Source organism: Juglans regia, chromosome 11 (genome assembly GCF_001411555.2).
Source record: "Juglans regia cultivar Chandler chromosome 11, Walnut 2.0, whole genome shotgun sequence".
Classification (NCBI taxonomy): Eukaryota; Viridiplantae; Streptophyta; class Magnoliopsida; order Fagales; family Juglandaceae; genus Juglans; species Juglans regia.
The window spans coordinates 25,213,084-25,229,947 of NC_049911.1; the positions used below are offsets into that span (position 1 = coordinate 25,213,084).

The window sequence follows — 16,864 nt, forward strand, 5'->3', positions numbered from 1 at the left end:
CTTTGGTGGTGACCCACATGCTGAATAAGTACACAAATCATGTGCCATCCAAGATCGAGCCCCATTCGATGTCTTCCATACATGATATCCTTTCGCACGGCCTCCATTCATTATATATTGTTGCTTTATCTCCTCATTAGCAAGTGTGAAATTTATCACCTTTTTAAAAAAGAAATGAAAAGAAATTAAGAACGAACCTTTGTCAACTAGTTTAGTAATTAATGCATGTGATCATAGAAATCACAAAAGAGTTTATATATTCCAGATCATATTTAAACGTACGTACGTAGCTTCTTGATTACCATAATTAACAGCCTAGATGATCCAAAATAAATTTAAAAAAAAAAAATAGTAGAAGAAAAACACCACATGGAACAAATTAATAATTTATTTTTCGACATAAAAGAAGATAATAACGTACATGCATAACATTACAAATTAAGTAGCGAGGGAGCCGGAGACTAGATTTCTTCATTAATCAACTAATGACGTTATTTCTTTCTTTCCTTCTCCTATTTCTCCACGGGGAAGCTAGCTAGCTAGCCTGGCATAATTAGAAGCAGGCCGCAAGAATGCCAAATAGATCAGTACTGTTATTTCTAGAGAAAATACCTAAGCGTAGAGATATCAACGTACTGACAAAGAATTACGAGAGAAAGCTGAGTGCCACCGAGGCGCAATTACTACGTGAAATTAAAGTTAAGCATCTAGCTAGCTAGCTAGAACATGAAGCAGAGAAAAGCAAGGAAGAGAGCAAAGGAGATGACAACTGGCTGTGCTTTCAAATGGACAGAATGGTCAGGAACTGAAGGGTAGTTAGGGTATGGTGGAAAAGGATTGGGATATGGCGGACTAGGTGGCCAAATTGAAGGTGGCAATGGAGGAGGGTACTCGCAATTTTCAGGACATGGAGGCTTGGGTGGTGGTGGGCATTCCGGGATGACTGGCGGTCGTGGTACAGGTGGTGGTGGTGGAGAAGGAGGTGGTGGAGGAGAAGGTGGAGGCGGGCACTCAACCACTGGCGGTGGTGGTGATGGCAGAGGGCATGGGTGTTCACATTCAATGCACATTGAGCATGATACTTCATCTTTGGACACTGTTGTTGCTGCTCCTACTCCTGCTGTAACGTTAGTCGTGGTTGACGTGGTTAAGGAGAAGTTGGAGTGCAAGATGAGGAGGAGGATAGTGAACAGTGAGAGTAACGTCATTGTTTAGGGTTTTCAATCCCTATGTTGGAGACTGTTTCATATATCAAATTTCAGAGAGTGAGGGAGGAGGGTACTTGAGGAGAGGAAATATATATATAAAGACAATGGTGATTTGGTTGAGAGGGGATCGATCGAGTGCGAAGAGATAGGAATATGCATGTAGTGTATTGGTGACCGCACCATTTGTCGGTGTTTTATCTTTTATTGTACTATACTACCATCCACGTAACGAACAAAATGATCCAAAATAATACCTACAATTTTTATTTTTTATTTTTTTTTTAAAAAGGCAAAGAGTCGTGACGTCGATTGTCCCAATTTCATCCACATTTTCCATGATTTTTCACCACATGCATGCATATATATATATATATATATATATATATATATATATATATATATATGCAGCAGCTAGATGATCAGGAAGGTTCGATTAATATATATTGCTTGAAAGTTCTTTGTCCATATTTATATCATGTCTTGATCTGAAAAATGACTTTTAATTAAGGAGAAAAGATATTTGTAACAATGAATTGTGTAACCATTACATAATCATTTTGAAAAAAAAAAAATAAAATATTAGACTTACATTAAAAAATTAATTTTTTAATAATAAACCTCATATTTTTTTAAAACGATTATGTCACGTTTACACACTTCATAATTGTATGTAAAATTATTCTTAATTAAGTTGCATATATATATTAGCTGCTAGTTAGAGAATATTAATGCATGGGCGCAGTATAAGTACGTACTTTTATATTATATGATCCCTATATATATATTTTCGAAATAAGAGTGTGTTAATCAAACCGATATATCGTACGTTTCGTGCTAAACTTTAGCAAGAAATTAACTTTATGATCATCTCCGGCGCGGGGGAATTATACAATTTTGCAAGCGCATCAATCAAAAAGAAAACAGTACTACTGCGGGACTTCAACCATGCATGCAAAAAAAAAAAAAAAAAAAGAGAGAAGAAGATTTTTGCCAAGCATACATGAACTCTAAAGATATTGTTGTAAACTTGTACCTACAAAAGTACTACCACTATTACTCATTCTAAAACCCAGAAATATAAGTCGCACACTACAAGAAATAGGCCTTATAGCAGCGATTTTCTATCTGCTGCAAAATAAATCGCCGCTATATGTAATTTTTGCCAGCGATTAAAAACTCGCCGCAGGTTTTAAAATCCAATCCTCATTAAAAATACGGGCCGGGCCAAATGCAACAATTGCAGCGATTTAATAGATTTTAGCTGCGAAAACAATCGCCGGGATATAAAATCACATGTTGTAGCGACATGAAATCGACGGGATAGCTCTGGGAGCGAAATCTAATTTATTTCCCCCTTTCCCTCCCGTCCCGAGCCTTACCCATTTCTAAAATCATCTCCGTTCTTCCTCGCTGCTTCCACGTTCTTCCCCAGTTCGGCTACCTGCAATTAAATCCACCCACTTCACACACACGACTTCATCTCCATTTTCAAATACGCCCCAAAGCTTCTGCGCCTCTGACCTCCACTTCATTTTTCTTCCCCACAGAAGCGAGGGTCGTAATTTTGCCAAAGTAGTTCTTCTGGAATCAAGTATCAAAGGGCAAGCATATTCCACCAAGACTCTTGGAGTGAATTCCTTTAGTGAACAGAGGTATTGCTTGGGGTAATTTCTCTATCTCTCCACCTTCATATGTAGACCTGTTGCTTTACAACAATCGGTTAGGTTTTTCTTGTAGACTAATTTCCATCTGTTTGGGTCAGGAAGCTTGATGCTTTTTGCACGAAAATGCCACCTTTAAATTTGCATTTTGTGTAGGTGTTGATGTGGGGCGTTAATAGTTAGTAATTTTTGGGTGATATTTTTAATTTGCACACCATAGATACATATATATATATATATTATATACATGTCCAACCAGGAAATAAATTAAATTGATTTTTGTTGGTCTGATAATCAATCCTCTAGCTAGGCTGCTAGTGTTATAAAGTCATGCAAGTTATTTCGGTGTCCAAAATAAGCTATCTCACAGCCCTGAAGTTTCTGTCTGTTAAAATTGTGCATGATGATGATATATTAGAAACACTTCCATGAATATGTATTTAGAAAGTGTATATATATATATATATATATATCATTATAAGAATATATTTGATTACCGATGGAATTAAACAATAGTTTAGCAGCCAGGACTTTTCTGGACAAGTAAGAATACTGTATAAAGTGTAGGATTTGAAATTAGTGATCTTTCTTGATTTTAGATATGCTTTTCGAGAAAGTGGATGTAATGCGAAGGGAATGAATATTTCATATTTTGAATGTTACATTGATGTTTTCTTGAGATTTTATATGATGCGAAAAAGAAGACTAAATGTGATAGATGCTAAAATATTCACCTCTGGTTTCTGTTTTGTTCAAAGGCTATTTTTGTCTACGAATCAAATGTTTTATCATTCATGTTCTAAATATTAGAAAAATTTTATCAGTTGTATTTTCTCAAGACTTGAATGATGTGGATTTGATTTTTAAAAAAGGTTTTTGAACCAAACTAGTGTTGAGGCTTTTATTCTCATTATCATGTGTATGTTTCCTACTCTCTTATTTTTGAAATTAGTGATCTTTCATGCTATTTGTAAGATCTGAAATTAATGATCTTTCTTGCTATTTGTGTATGCTTTTCATCAAAGTAGAGATAATGAGAAGGAAATGAAGGTTTGGCAGTTTGAATGCTGCATTGCTGTTTTCTTGGGGTTTAGTGTGATGAAAGAAAGAAATATAAATGTGGTAGATGCTAAAATATTGAGTTCTAGCTTGTTTTTTGTTCAAAAAGTATTTTTGTCTGGAAATCAAATGTGGCATTATTTATGCTGTATGAAATACCGAAAAGTTTTTATTGGTTTTATTCTCTCCGAACTTAAATGATGTGGATTTCTTTTTTTTAAAAAATTTTCTGAACCAAACTAATTTTGAGGCATTCATTCAAAAGGCTCACTCAAAATTCATATCATATTTGTTCTCTTGTTGGAAGTACAAACTTAGTTATGGTAGGTTGAATAACTTTTGATTTTAATCTCAATCATTGTTCATTAGAAGCAAACAGACCGTTGTGACTCATTAGCATTTTCATTGCCTTTTCCTGGTTATTTTGCATTTATAAAGATTCTCATTGTTTGTTTTTTCCCTTATATATTTTCGGAAATCGAAGTTGTTACTGGCCGACAGGTGAGCCTGAGTACATGATCGGTATATTAATTATGGTCCAAAACTGTACGTTTACATATATATAGCAGTAGTTTATAAAATCAGGAACACAAAGCTGAAAGCTATATATTTATATACATGATATATATATATATATATAATTAGGTACTTACCGAGATGAAACCATGTCTCAAAGTGAGATAATCAACTTTTGCTACGGAATGGAAGAATTGTCTGAAGAAACATTTCTGCATAACTAAACCACATGAATCAATTATATCCAAACTAGCTAGCACGCACTCAGACACAGACTATATAAAAGGCATTTTTAGCTTATAATAGCTGGGTATGCAACAACTCACAATCCAGAGCTGAAACGGTGTGAACGTACAAGAACTCATGTGCCGCCTTCCAAATGTGGTTTGCCTTGTAAATCTGAATCGATTGGGAACTGATTTATAATATTAATGATATTAGTCATGCAATTGCATGCACGTACCATCGAGTAGTAGTACTAGCTGCTTATTAATATATATATATATATATTAATAAGCATAATATTAATTAAAACTATATATATTCATTTGATAACTTTTACTACATTTTTTTTAGATGAATTGGCTTTTTTAATTTAATCTTATTAATTACTTGATCTGATGATCCGTAGCTAGCTAGCTAGCTCATACAGACGTTAATATCAGAAGTTAAAAAATAAAAAATAAAGCTAGCATTAAGTAGCCGAACTTTCATGATATTTATATACTACTAATTAACTACATGATGACTAGGTAGCTAGAACGTATATTTTGCATTTATCAAGATTCTCATTGTTTGTTTTTTCCCTTGTTTCCTCACACATAATGCTCTAGTTCACTCTCGCAAAAATTGAATTTGGAATTTTCTTTAGTTTTTGTATTTAGTTTTTGTTTTTTGAATGTTTCTTATTCTCTTATTTTTGGGGTCTAATCAGGCTATAGGATTTGAAATTAGTGAGTGTTTCTTGGTCATTATGTATGCTTTTCAAAAGACATTTTTGTCTAGAAATCAAATGTTTTATACAGCTATGTTTTGAATAACAAAATTTTTTACTTAGTTGTATTTCCTCAGGACTTGAATATACTAAAATTTTTTTGGGGAAAAAAAGTTTCTAAACCAATCTAATTTCGATGCATTATTGAAAAAGGATCACCCACATGCATATCATGTGTGTGTTCTATTATTGGAAGATTTACACGAACATATATATATATATATCACATATATATATATATACATATTATATATATATTAGTTTCTTCTCTAAAGTTCTGCTTGATATATATATTCTCAACCAAGGCATTAACTAAACATCTTGCAGCTATATACAGACCAAGGCATTAATAATCAGGCCCATAATTATTAATGCCTTTTTCCTAATGCTCTCAACTTTATATATAGACCTTAGATCGATCTGGGCATGCAGCATCGTAGACTTTGTTCAAGGAGTTTGGTCCCTATAAGTATCCTGAATTATACTAAAAGGTTTGTGTATGGTTCCCTGGTGAACCTTGTTCCATGTGGTTTCAGGATTTAAAGGATTAAAAATTTTAGTGGATCATGCAAGCATGAACATGATCTTATATATATAGGCATCTTAGCCAGAATTAGCTATATCTTGGTTGATGGCAGCTTAAGTATAATGAACTACTCCTCTAGCTAGCTAGCTAGGCTCCATATGGTTATAGTCCATATATATCCTCCATTTAAAGAACAAATAACGTATGTACACAACCTCAACCCGCGTATTTAATGCAGTTTTTTGTTAGAGGTAATTAATGAGGAATCTGATCCCTAGCTATTGGACTAGGGCTTCTCAAAACAGTGTCATCTTTTACTCATGCATAAAAGTTATTAAGTGGCTTATTGAATATTGATATTTATTTCTACTCTTTTTAATATTGAGAAGATCTTCTGTTTTAAATATTGAGTTTGAATCATTTTGTGACTATGTTTAACCCTTTATCACTATGTGTTAAACTAGTGAATATGAGAATGTATTATTTTTAACACTTTTCTTCAAGATAATAGCCTATGTAAGCAATATTGTGGTGTTTTTATTCAAACTAGTAGGTTCGATTAGAATTTTCTGGTTTGCATAGAGCTACTCTTGTATGGGTGTTCTATGCTTTCACACAAAAATGATGTGAATTCTCAGGTTTTCTTCAAATCTAGTATGCTTGGGTTGTGTAGTTGAGATTGTGGTTAAATGAGGAATGTTTAAGAGCATGAATGTACTAAAGCTGCTAGCTGTCCATTCTTTTTAGCCGAAAATTCTGCACTGCACTCTGTTTTGCTCTTAAACATGCTGTCCATTTCATTCCCATTTTTCATTTGCATCTTTTGCTCAACCAAAGTTATTTCTTTGTATGAAAAACTGTTGAAAACAAGGGACAAAAACCAGCCATTTTGTAATCTTTAAGCTTTAACTTTTCTGTACTAAGTATTGAGGCAAATATTATTTCCTTGGGGAACTCGATGAAGTTCTTTTTGCATATAGAGATCAATTTATCTTACAATTTAAAAAGCTGATCATTTCATTGAATGATCACAGCAAACTATATAAATTTATATTAAGGGTGTATATATAAGTAGTTATGTATTTCACTTTCTATGCAAAAAGAACTATTTGTAATTTCTGTTTGTGATCAACCAAACATTTATCTTTCTATGTGATCTATAAACATATACTTTTATTTGCAAAATGAAGTTGTACTAGGCTATTTGTGTTATTACTTTTAAGAATGACACAAATATATGAATCTTTTATCCCAACATGTTTGTGTTATTACTTCTAATATTTAGTCTATAAAGCCACCACCCGGCCAATTTTGTAACTACTAATTAAATAAAACTAAATAATATATAGCAAAGAGTTAAATTTATCAACTAAAATATAATACATCAAACAGAAATAAATATCTTGTGTAAAGTTAAAATTTATTAAAGGAAAAAAAAGTAAGAATGCTGGAAAGTGACATCATCTAAGTTTTCTTTCAATATATATATATATATATCTATTATATATATTATCTTCCATATTGGAGATAATTGTCAAACAATATTGTATTAATGTTACGGAGATCATGATGATGATGGGATCTCGCACTATGTTCAATTACTCACATTGGTACTACATTATTTACATAGTACTAAAGGTATACATTATAATATATATATATATATATATATATATATATAGTCCATGCATTACGTATTTTTTGCGCAACTTATTATATATATATATATATATATACACATATATATATGAAGCAGTACTACTAGCTTATAAACATAATCAACTATCACTGATTGATCAACTAATACCTAAAATTTTCCATTTCCATATTCTGCCTTATGAGCACATACGTGCCATCCATAATGCTTTAGTTCTAATATATTTTTTTTATTTGTTTGAACCATAATTTGAGTTTCAAAGGAGCTACACTTGACTGGGGATCAGTAATTGTTAAATGAGTCCCACGACTCCCACCTAAATATGATTTCTTCCATAGAGAAATACAGGAAATACAAAGTAACTTTATGCCAGTTCTGTGACTTAATCATGTATTACGCCAACTTTACATAGTTTTATATAATCATTTTCCATTATGTTACTAGCTGGTTTTGTCCAGTTGGGAGTTTCAACACTGAACAGCCAGCAAATGAAATTGATTGATAATTTGATTTTAGTTTTTATATATATGGAGGAGTAGTCCTATTTATGCCAGTTCTTTCCAGGTTATAATGCAGACGTGAGTACTGCCATATATCCTAATACTTTCTATATATATATAGAAAGTATATACTAGAAGATTAAAAGCACTAAACAGAACTTTATGTATTTGTCAAATAGCACAGTTGAGTGTAGCTTCCCCTTGCATATGATCTAATATATAAGACCAGATTCAAAGTCCCTATGTGAGATGAGACAATCATCACTAGTAACCATATCATTTCAGCCAATCAAGAAGTCCTTTAATGGAGTTAAAATATTGTGAACTTGGGTTCTTCATTGGTGCTTCATTAAAATTCCTGAACACTTAAACTTCTCAGTTACATTTGCATAGTAATTTGGGATATTTAGCCATTTAATTGTTGGCCAGAAAATGCACCAACCCCACTCTGTCCTTCTCTCTTTTCCTGCCAGGGTAGAAAACTGTAACTGAGAAGATTGTAATGACTGTTTTAACGATATTGCTTTCTTTAGGGGTATTCATCACACAACTTTTTTTTACTGCTCTTATTCCAGGACCATACTAAGTATGCCCCTTTTGCCTTCAACACCAGCCTCCCTTCAGCTCATCCCATCCTACTTTTTTTAAACCTTCATATGCAAAAATTAAAAACATCAAGTTTCCTTCGTAATTATTTATGTGGCTTTTGCTTGTCTTGATTTTGAGGGCTAAAATGCAGAGAGCAATCATTTTATAATTGTAAGAGCCATATAATGCATAATCTCTGTATGAAGTTCAAATAAAAATTCATACAGAGAGATATGCTTCAAAATTCCGCCCAGGAGTTGAACCCTAAAATGCAAATCTTCATTAATGGAAATGAATAGATACCATGCCCCAATACCTACAACAATTAGCTTCCCCTTGCATATATATGCTATTCATGTTTCTAATACCAACAGTGTATATCGCATACTAAATTGAAAGCAGTTTGTTGCAATTTCAGGGTTACTTTTAGTGTCATGTAGTTGAGATTTGCTAAAAGTAATTTTATTAATTGGAGTGATTTAGATCGAACTCAAGTATTGATTTTGTATTTTATTCATTAATTGAATAAAATATTCATTAAGCATTGAATGGATTGTTTAGCCCGTGGTATTAATATGTACGTTGTCTGAGCCGATCTCAAGCTTATAACTAGCTTTCCTACTTTGTGCACTAGTATACGGGACATCCTATTTCAAATTGCTATTTTTTAAAAAATGAAACTACACTTACTTAATTTTTGCATGTACAATACCACATTAAATGCTATTGAACTTATAGGAACTCAACCCAATTGTTGCTTCCATCCATTTATCTTTCATGTACAAAACCCAACGGCCTTTATTGGACAGCAAACATGCAATTTGAATGATGCTCTAGTTATTTATTTAGGATGCTTGGAATAAGGACTTTTAAAGTTTGGCTTAGTGCTAAGTATGGATAGAAGTCAAATAGTTTGATGTCGTGCTTGTTAGTTGATTTTCCCTAAGTTGACAGGATGTAAGCAACGTGCTTTCTAGTTGAAATTATATAGTTGGAAGATGCAGTTAAGCTTGTGATTAAAATCATTACTCTTATATTTGTTTGCTTTTATTTGTATATTTTTCTTTTGTTTATTGATTTCGTTTGTGTTAGGCTCTTCTATATATTAAGATTTAATCTGACACTTTATGTTACATTTTTGGGGTAAAATTGTAGGACGGATGTGCTGTCATTTTGATTGAAAAGCACTTGGTTGAGCCCGACGGCCTTATTGGTGAGCCATTTCACCTAGGGGTGAGCTGAAACAATTTGTATTGGGGATTGAAGGTAACGAATACCCATACACGTCCGTAGTTTCTTCTTCCTTTCATTTCATGAATTCTCAAAACATAGATGGATGTTTTGTTGTTAGTGTTATTATATATGCTAGACATAGCTTTGATTGGTTAATATACATGGTTTATTATTAGATAATCCATCTAATAATAATTGTATTCTACTTAACAAATTCCACATGCTGTTTGTTCTTTGTTTTGGGTGATGTTGTTTGCCGGTAAATGTATTTTTCATTGTGTGGCTAATTAATTAATTTCAATTTGAGTTAGAGTCGGCAGTGCTATGATTTAGCATTTCCTTTACTTAATAACACAGTTCGTAGATATAAAATAACAACAAAGTACTCAAGGATCCTTAAGCAAGACCATGCAAAAGATGTCAACTAAGAGTAATTCTGCATGCAAACCCAAAAACAATTATTACTATAATTGAATATAATCATTTAAGTACTGCTTAATGCATCTATGTTTCAATCCTGTCATTAAACAATTATTTTCTTAGATTATGTATATCGGACAAGTATTATAAGGAACTACCTAAAACAGTATGGAGTATATAAGGTAGATAAGTAGTTTCTTCCGACCAAACAAGAAAAAGTGGTCAGTGTTATGGCCTCACAAACGAACTCAAATTCCCAACTGAGATGATATGAAGAAAACCTGATATCTTCTTGAATCTTCTATCTTTTCTTATCTTCCATATATAATCTTCAACTATAATGTCGGACCAATTATAGTTGTTTGCTTACTTTTGTTAGGAAAATTGCTTTAACAATATTACATCATCTATCTACGATTGGTTTGTAATTTCCATAGATGAAAACATGTTTCCGAACTCACCCACCTCAAAGAATGAAATCGAAATTTTAGACAACATAATAAAGCTATGCTTCTGATTCAAGAAGTGTAATTTTTTTTTAATAATACCAGTAAATAGGCATTGCCCAAGTACATATGAGGTACTTGGGCAATGCCTATTGTTTAGTTCAGATGTTGTTACATGATTCCAGTGGTGTATGCAAACACCATAGCTTACACCACCTTCCTATATCCCAAGAAAGCAACTTATTTGTAAGTTGTAGGCACGAGTAAGCAACACAGTTCATTGCCTTGAAAAAATGAACTGTTACACACATATGCTCTTTAAATAAACTATATTACACTAACCTTTGGTATGCAATAAGTGAACAGTGCCACACATATATGCTCTTTAAATAAGCTGGCAACCTCTATAACATCCTTCACAGTCTTGATTGGAGTTTCCTGAATTCCACGTAAAGGTTACTCCCATTACCTCCATGCTCTAAAAGCCTAGTGTCTCAACCACCTTCTAATATGCTTTTTATGAAGTGAACTAGGTGCCTCAAATTCTCTTCTTCAAACAACTTCTTATTCATTCTTCCAAACGTGAATGCGCACTATGGTGAGTTTTTCATCGAACTGAGTTGTTTACGGTCCATGCTTAACTAACTTTCTTCCTCTCCCATATGGTGCTTTAGATGGACAAAAGTTGGATGAATGATCCCGATAGGCTTGTATCACCTGCATACGCCGAAGGCGTTAAATATTTCCTCGCACAAGCACGAAACCATGCAAGTGGAAGGGATCGCATCCGGTGTCCATGTCGTTCATGCCTTAACAATCTGTGGCTGCCTATATTTGAGGTGGAAACTCATTTGTTTATGAAAGGGATCAACTCAAATTACACGCAGTGGATATTTCATGGGGAGGAGGATACAACATTCTACGTGAGTGATGAAGATATTGATGATGATATCAACCAAGAAGACGATTACATAGATGACATGCAGGATATGTTGGATGACATCCGGGCAGGCACCTTCGATGATGCGCCCCAAGATAGCACTCCTGCAGCAAACAGGCCACGAGAGACGGTAGATTCACCATCTTTCGAGCAACTACTAGAGGATGCCCGACGTCCGTTATTTGATGGGTGTACAAAATTTTCCAAACTGTCATTCGTTGTCAAGTTGTTACACATCAAATCAATCGGTGGGTGGTCTATTAAGTCATTTGACATGCTACTTGATTTGTTGAGGTCTGCCTTTCCTGATGCCCTATTGCCACAATCATATGAGGAGTCAAGGTCGTTGGAGCGCGGTTTGGGCTTCAAATACCACAAAATCCATGCGTGCCCCAACGACTGCATGTTATTTTGGAAGGAAAATGCAGCTCTTAATGAATGCCCTGTATGTAAGGCTTCGAGGTGGATACCAAATACACACGGACAGCGTGCGGTACCTCAAAAAGTGTTGCGTCACTTTCCTTTGAAACCGAGATTGCAGCGTCTCTTCATGTCTGCAAAGATAGCAGGTGATATGCGATGGCACAAAGAGCAGCAGACGAAAGAAGATACTTGTATGAGACATCCGGCCGACTCTGAGTGCTGGAAGAAATTTGATGAAGATCATGGCTGGTTCGCTTCGGATCCTCGCAATGTTAGGCTCGGTCTGGCAAGTGATGGCTTCACTCCATTCAACAACTTGGCTAAACCTCATAGCATTTGGCCAGTCATCCTTGTCCCCTATAACTTGCCGCCGTGGTCATGCATGAAAGACCAATTCTTCATGACATCTCTGATTATTCCTGGCCCAAGGTCACCAGGGAATGAGATTGATGTATACTTGCAGCCGTTGATCGATGAACTGCTTGAATTTTGGGAAGATGGGGTACCTACATATGATGCCTCAACCAAGGAGACGTTTATGTTGCATGCTGCCTTATTGTGGACAATCAACGATTTTCCTGCCTACGGGAATCTGTCTGGCTGGTCAACAAAGGGAAAATTGGCTTGTCCGTCTTGCAATGCAGACACAGACTCTAATTGGTTGAAATATGGCCGAAAACATTGTTACATGGGACATCGTCGTTTCTTACCCCCAGATCACATATGGAGAAGGAGGAAATGGTTGTTCAACGGTAGAGAAGATCATCGCATGCCACCAAGGGAATTTGGTCCTGAAGAGATTCAAAATCAATTGCAGATGATTGGGGATGTTCAGTTTGGCAAATCTCATAGGAAGAAAAAACGCACTGCTGAAGAGCTGAACTGGACAAAGTGTAGCATATTCTTCGTGTTACCTTATTGGTCAACAGTTCGACTTCGGCATAATTTAGATGTTATGCATATTGAGAAGAATATTGCCGACAACATCTTATTCACTTTAATGAATAGTCCAGGGAAAAGTAAGGATAACATCAATTCAAGGCGTGACTTAGAGCTTTTGGGCTATAGAAAAGAATTACACTTGATATGGCATGGTGATCGTGTAACAATGCCACATGCACAGTACACATTAAACGTCGAGCAAAGGAATAAATTTTGTGAGTGGTTGTCTGATATCAAATTTCCAGATGGGTTCGCTTCCAATATCTCGAACTGTGTATCTCGACGTGACTGCAAAATCTCAGGGTTGAAAAGCCATGACAGTCACGTTTTCCTTCAAAGACTACTCCCTATTGCTGCTGGGGGGTATTTAAGAAGTGACATTGGCTTGGCTTTGACTGAACTTGGTACTTTCTTCAAACAGTTGTGCGCTCGAACACTCGATGTCAACCGCCTGGCCCAACTCCAAACTGATGTTGTCACCATTCTATGCAAACTGGAGATGATATTCCCTCCTTCATTTTTCGATGTTATGGTCCACCTAGCTGTCCATTTACCCCGTGAGGCCAGACTTGGGGGTCCAGTACAATATAGGTGGATGTACCCATTTGAGAGGTATCTCGGCAAATTCAAGCGGTATGTTAAGAATAAAGCCCGCCCAGAAGGTTCAATAGCCGAGGCTTACATTCACACCGAATGCTTGACATTCTGCTCCATGTATCTCAAAGATATTGAGACGAGGTTTAGTCGACCGGACCGCAACATTGATGCTGACGAAGAGGGCACGTTAGATGGGTTCAAAATTTTCAACCAGAAAGTTCGTCCCTTGGGTATGCCTTCGAACGTGCAATTAGAAGATAAAGTATTTAGGGCAGCCATCTGGTACGTGCTCAATAATTGTGCGGAGATTGGACCTTATATAGAGTAAGCATTAACGAGTCTACTTTAAAATCCTCTTTCATTCTATACAATTTGTTATGAACCCAGTACCATCTAACTTCAATATGTTGCTTCGCCTCGATGCACCAAATGCAGGGAACACTACGATAAATGTAAGGTGCAACACCCAGATTGCATCGAGCGCACGCACCAAACTGAGTTCCCAACTTGGTTTAAGCAACGTGTAAGTTCTTATCCATTCCTATGTAAGATGTGCTGCTATAGCTTTCATTTTATATGATTTGGATCTAATCGGAAATAAACGTTATGAAATTTGCTCTTTTAAATATATAGATCCAGGAACATCGAACCTCGCATACACTTGATGTGTCCGCTGATCTGTACGCGTTAGCTTGCGGGCCTGACCGTTGGGTTGCAACATATGTTGCTTGCATAATAAATGGAAAAAGGTTTCATACGAAACAGCGTGAACTTCACCGTCGTACACAAAATTCTGGAGTGGTGGTAACTGGTGATGAGGCCACAAATAATTTGGACTTCTATGGAGTTATTAATAATATTGTAGAGTTACGCTACATGGAGTGGCGTCGGGTGTACCTGTTTGAATGCGATTGGTTTGATGTTGGTGATCGAAAACGAGGGGTGCGGGTGGATGACCATATGATTAGTGTCAACATGAACAGGACTTGGTATAAGGATGAACCATTCGTGTTGGCGAGTCAGGCTGATCAATGTTTCTACATAAGAGATTTAAGGGCGAAAGGGAATTGGGGTGTTGTGCAGAACTATGCAAATAGGAATGTATACAACATTCCGCCACTGCCGAGAGTTCTTGAAGTACTTGATGGGGAATCAAGTACTCCTGATGCCGATCAAGAAGATGAGCCATCATATTATTATGAACCAGTGCAGTGTGATAACACAGATCAAGTGGCAACTCAACTGAATAGGCCTGATATACTACCTAGCCATGTAGATGCACGAGAAATCATGGATCCGGTTGGTCAATGCATAGATTCAACAGGCTTTATTAATGATGACATGATCACTTCTGAGTCTGGAAATGCATCCAGTGAGGGGGAATATTCAGATGAAGAGGACCTATCAACAAATGAGGGGGAACATTCAGATGAGGATGGGCACACAACATCTGATGAGTCTGGCGACCTATAAATATAACCCAGGAACTTCGTTCATTTAAGGTTGAGATATTAGAATTCTTGTTCGAAATTTCCATGTGTATATAGACATCTGACAATATGAGATTGACTTTGAAATTGGTATGTGTATATAGACAGTTCAATATGAGTTTGGGTGAAATATATGTTTTGATTTATTTTCTTACTACCATGAAGAAAATCATTTTACCTGGCTCGAACTACTTATTATGCAAACTCATATTTTCTTATTATGCAAGTAGCAAACAATCTTGAGAGTAGTATTCAAGTTTTACAACATCTATACCTAAATTAAATAGTATCTAACATGTGATTTAATTTGCTTCAGGTTACGTTCAATATTGGGAGGCTGTGTCAACTGGGATGCACTATGCCGTATCAAGGTATATATACGGCCGACTCTCAGTTATTCGTTTGTCTATTTCAAGTCTCATAGTGTAAGGGTTAGTCTACCTAAAAGTAACTGAAAATGGTAGATAAATTTGCTTGTTTACGAACTTGTCTGTGCATATTGCGATTATTTTGTATCAATTAGGGCATCAATTTTATCCCACTATGTTATTAACTTGTACTCGTGCAGGTAATCAGCCGGGACCCAGTTCAAGAGGTGGAGGCAGACTTCGAGGCCTTCGAGGTGGAAGGCGTTATATCCCATACTCAGCTCGTCACTGCCGACCACGCGGTGCGAAATTATCTTCATATCATAGCACGGAGGAGTGTAATCAATCCTCCTCGGATGACTCAACACAACCCCCAAGTCCCCCACCATGCGTTGTGGCAACTCACGCGCCACAACCTATTCAAGAACCCCAACCAAATACTGCTGGGGAACAATCACCTACTGGAGAACAAACTGGTGCATGTTTTTCCAATACGTTAATTTTGAAAGCATTAGCATGTTTGAATGTGTTATTAAGTGTGAATATTCCACATTACACTTTAAAATACTAATATATTGTACCTTAAAATACAGCTGCAGATGCCCCAGTGGAGACCGAAGGAACGCAAGAACAGAGGAGACGAACTCGAGGGCCATCTAGATACATTTTCTTTGACAAGCTAAGGAAGAACGGGAAAGTGATGCTGAAGATAAACGATGGTGAGACAGCCCCATGTTGTGAACACGCTTCTATGTTCACAACACGAGTATCATGGATTGTGAAACAATACTGTGACATGAGTTTCAAGCGTTGGTCGGATGTGCAACCAGCGATTAAAGAGGAGCTCATTGACCGTGTTCGGGTAAGTAAAAAATTTCATTGTCCTTGTTTGGGGTGTTGTTTATGTAGTATAATCATCGCCTAAATAACGAGATGACACATTGATTGTTTGCATGCTGCCTTATGTAGAGTGACTTTGTGTTGGACTGGGATCGCGAAAACCACCGATTGACGGTGACAAAGGCCTTACGTAAGCGCTTCAACTCCTTCCACCATGACTTGCACAAGATTTATGAATCCTATGGAAGCCACGCAGAAGCGTTGGCTAATGGAACTAGTCTGGTGGACCCCATTGTATGGGCGAAGTTGTGTGAAAGGTGGGGCAGCGATGCCTTCAAGGTACAGATACTCTTTCTCACATACAACCATATAGTATGTATATATTTAATATGTCTAAATATTGTGGTGGAAAAATGTACGTTGTCTATTATAAGTAATTGTTCCCTATTGTGTATG

General features: G+C 36.0%; 1 protein-coding gene and 1 long non-coding RNA gene across 2 annotated transcripts; both read right to left on the reverse strand.

Annotated features, from left to right (window-relative positions):
* Positions 1-370: 370 nt before the first annotated feature.
* Positions 371-1,340, reverse strand: LOC108994106 (glyceraldehyde-3-phosphate dehydrogenase, testis-specific-like). Its single transcript, XM_018969204.2, has one exon. The coding sequence runs from the start codon at positions 1,206-1,208 to the stop codon at positions 720-722; it is 489 nt and encodes a 162-aa protein (XP_018824749.1). The 5' UTR covers positions 1,209-1,340; the 3' UTR covers positions 371-719.
* A 3,049-nt stretch (positions 1,341-4,389) lies between these two features.
* On the reverse strand, positions 4,390-4,790 carry LOC109017073. Its single transcript, XR_001994428.1, has 3 exons — positions 4,771-4,790; positions 4,582-4,656; positions 4,390-4,435 (listed from the first exon to the last, which is right to left on the reverse strand). It is a non-coding gene; the product is annotated as an uncharacterized LOC109017073 (long non-coding RNA).
* Positions 4,791-16,864: the final 12,074 nt, after the last annotated feature.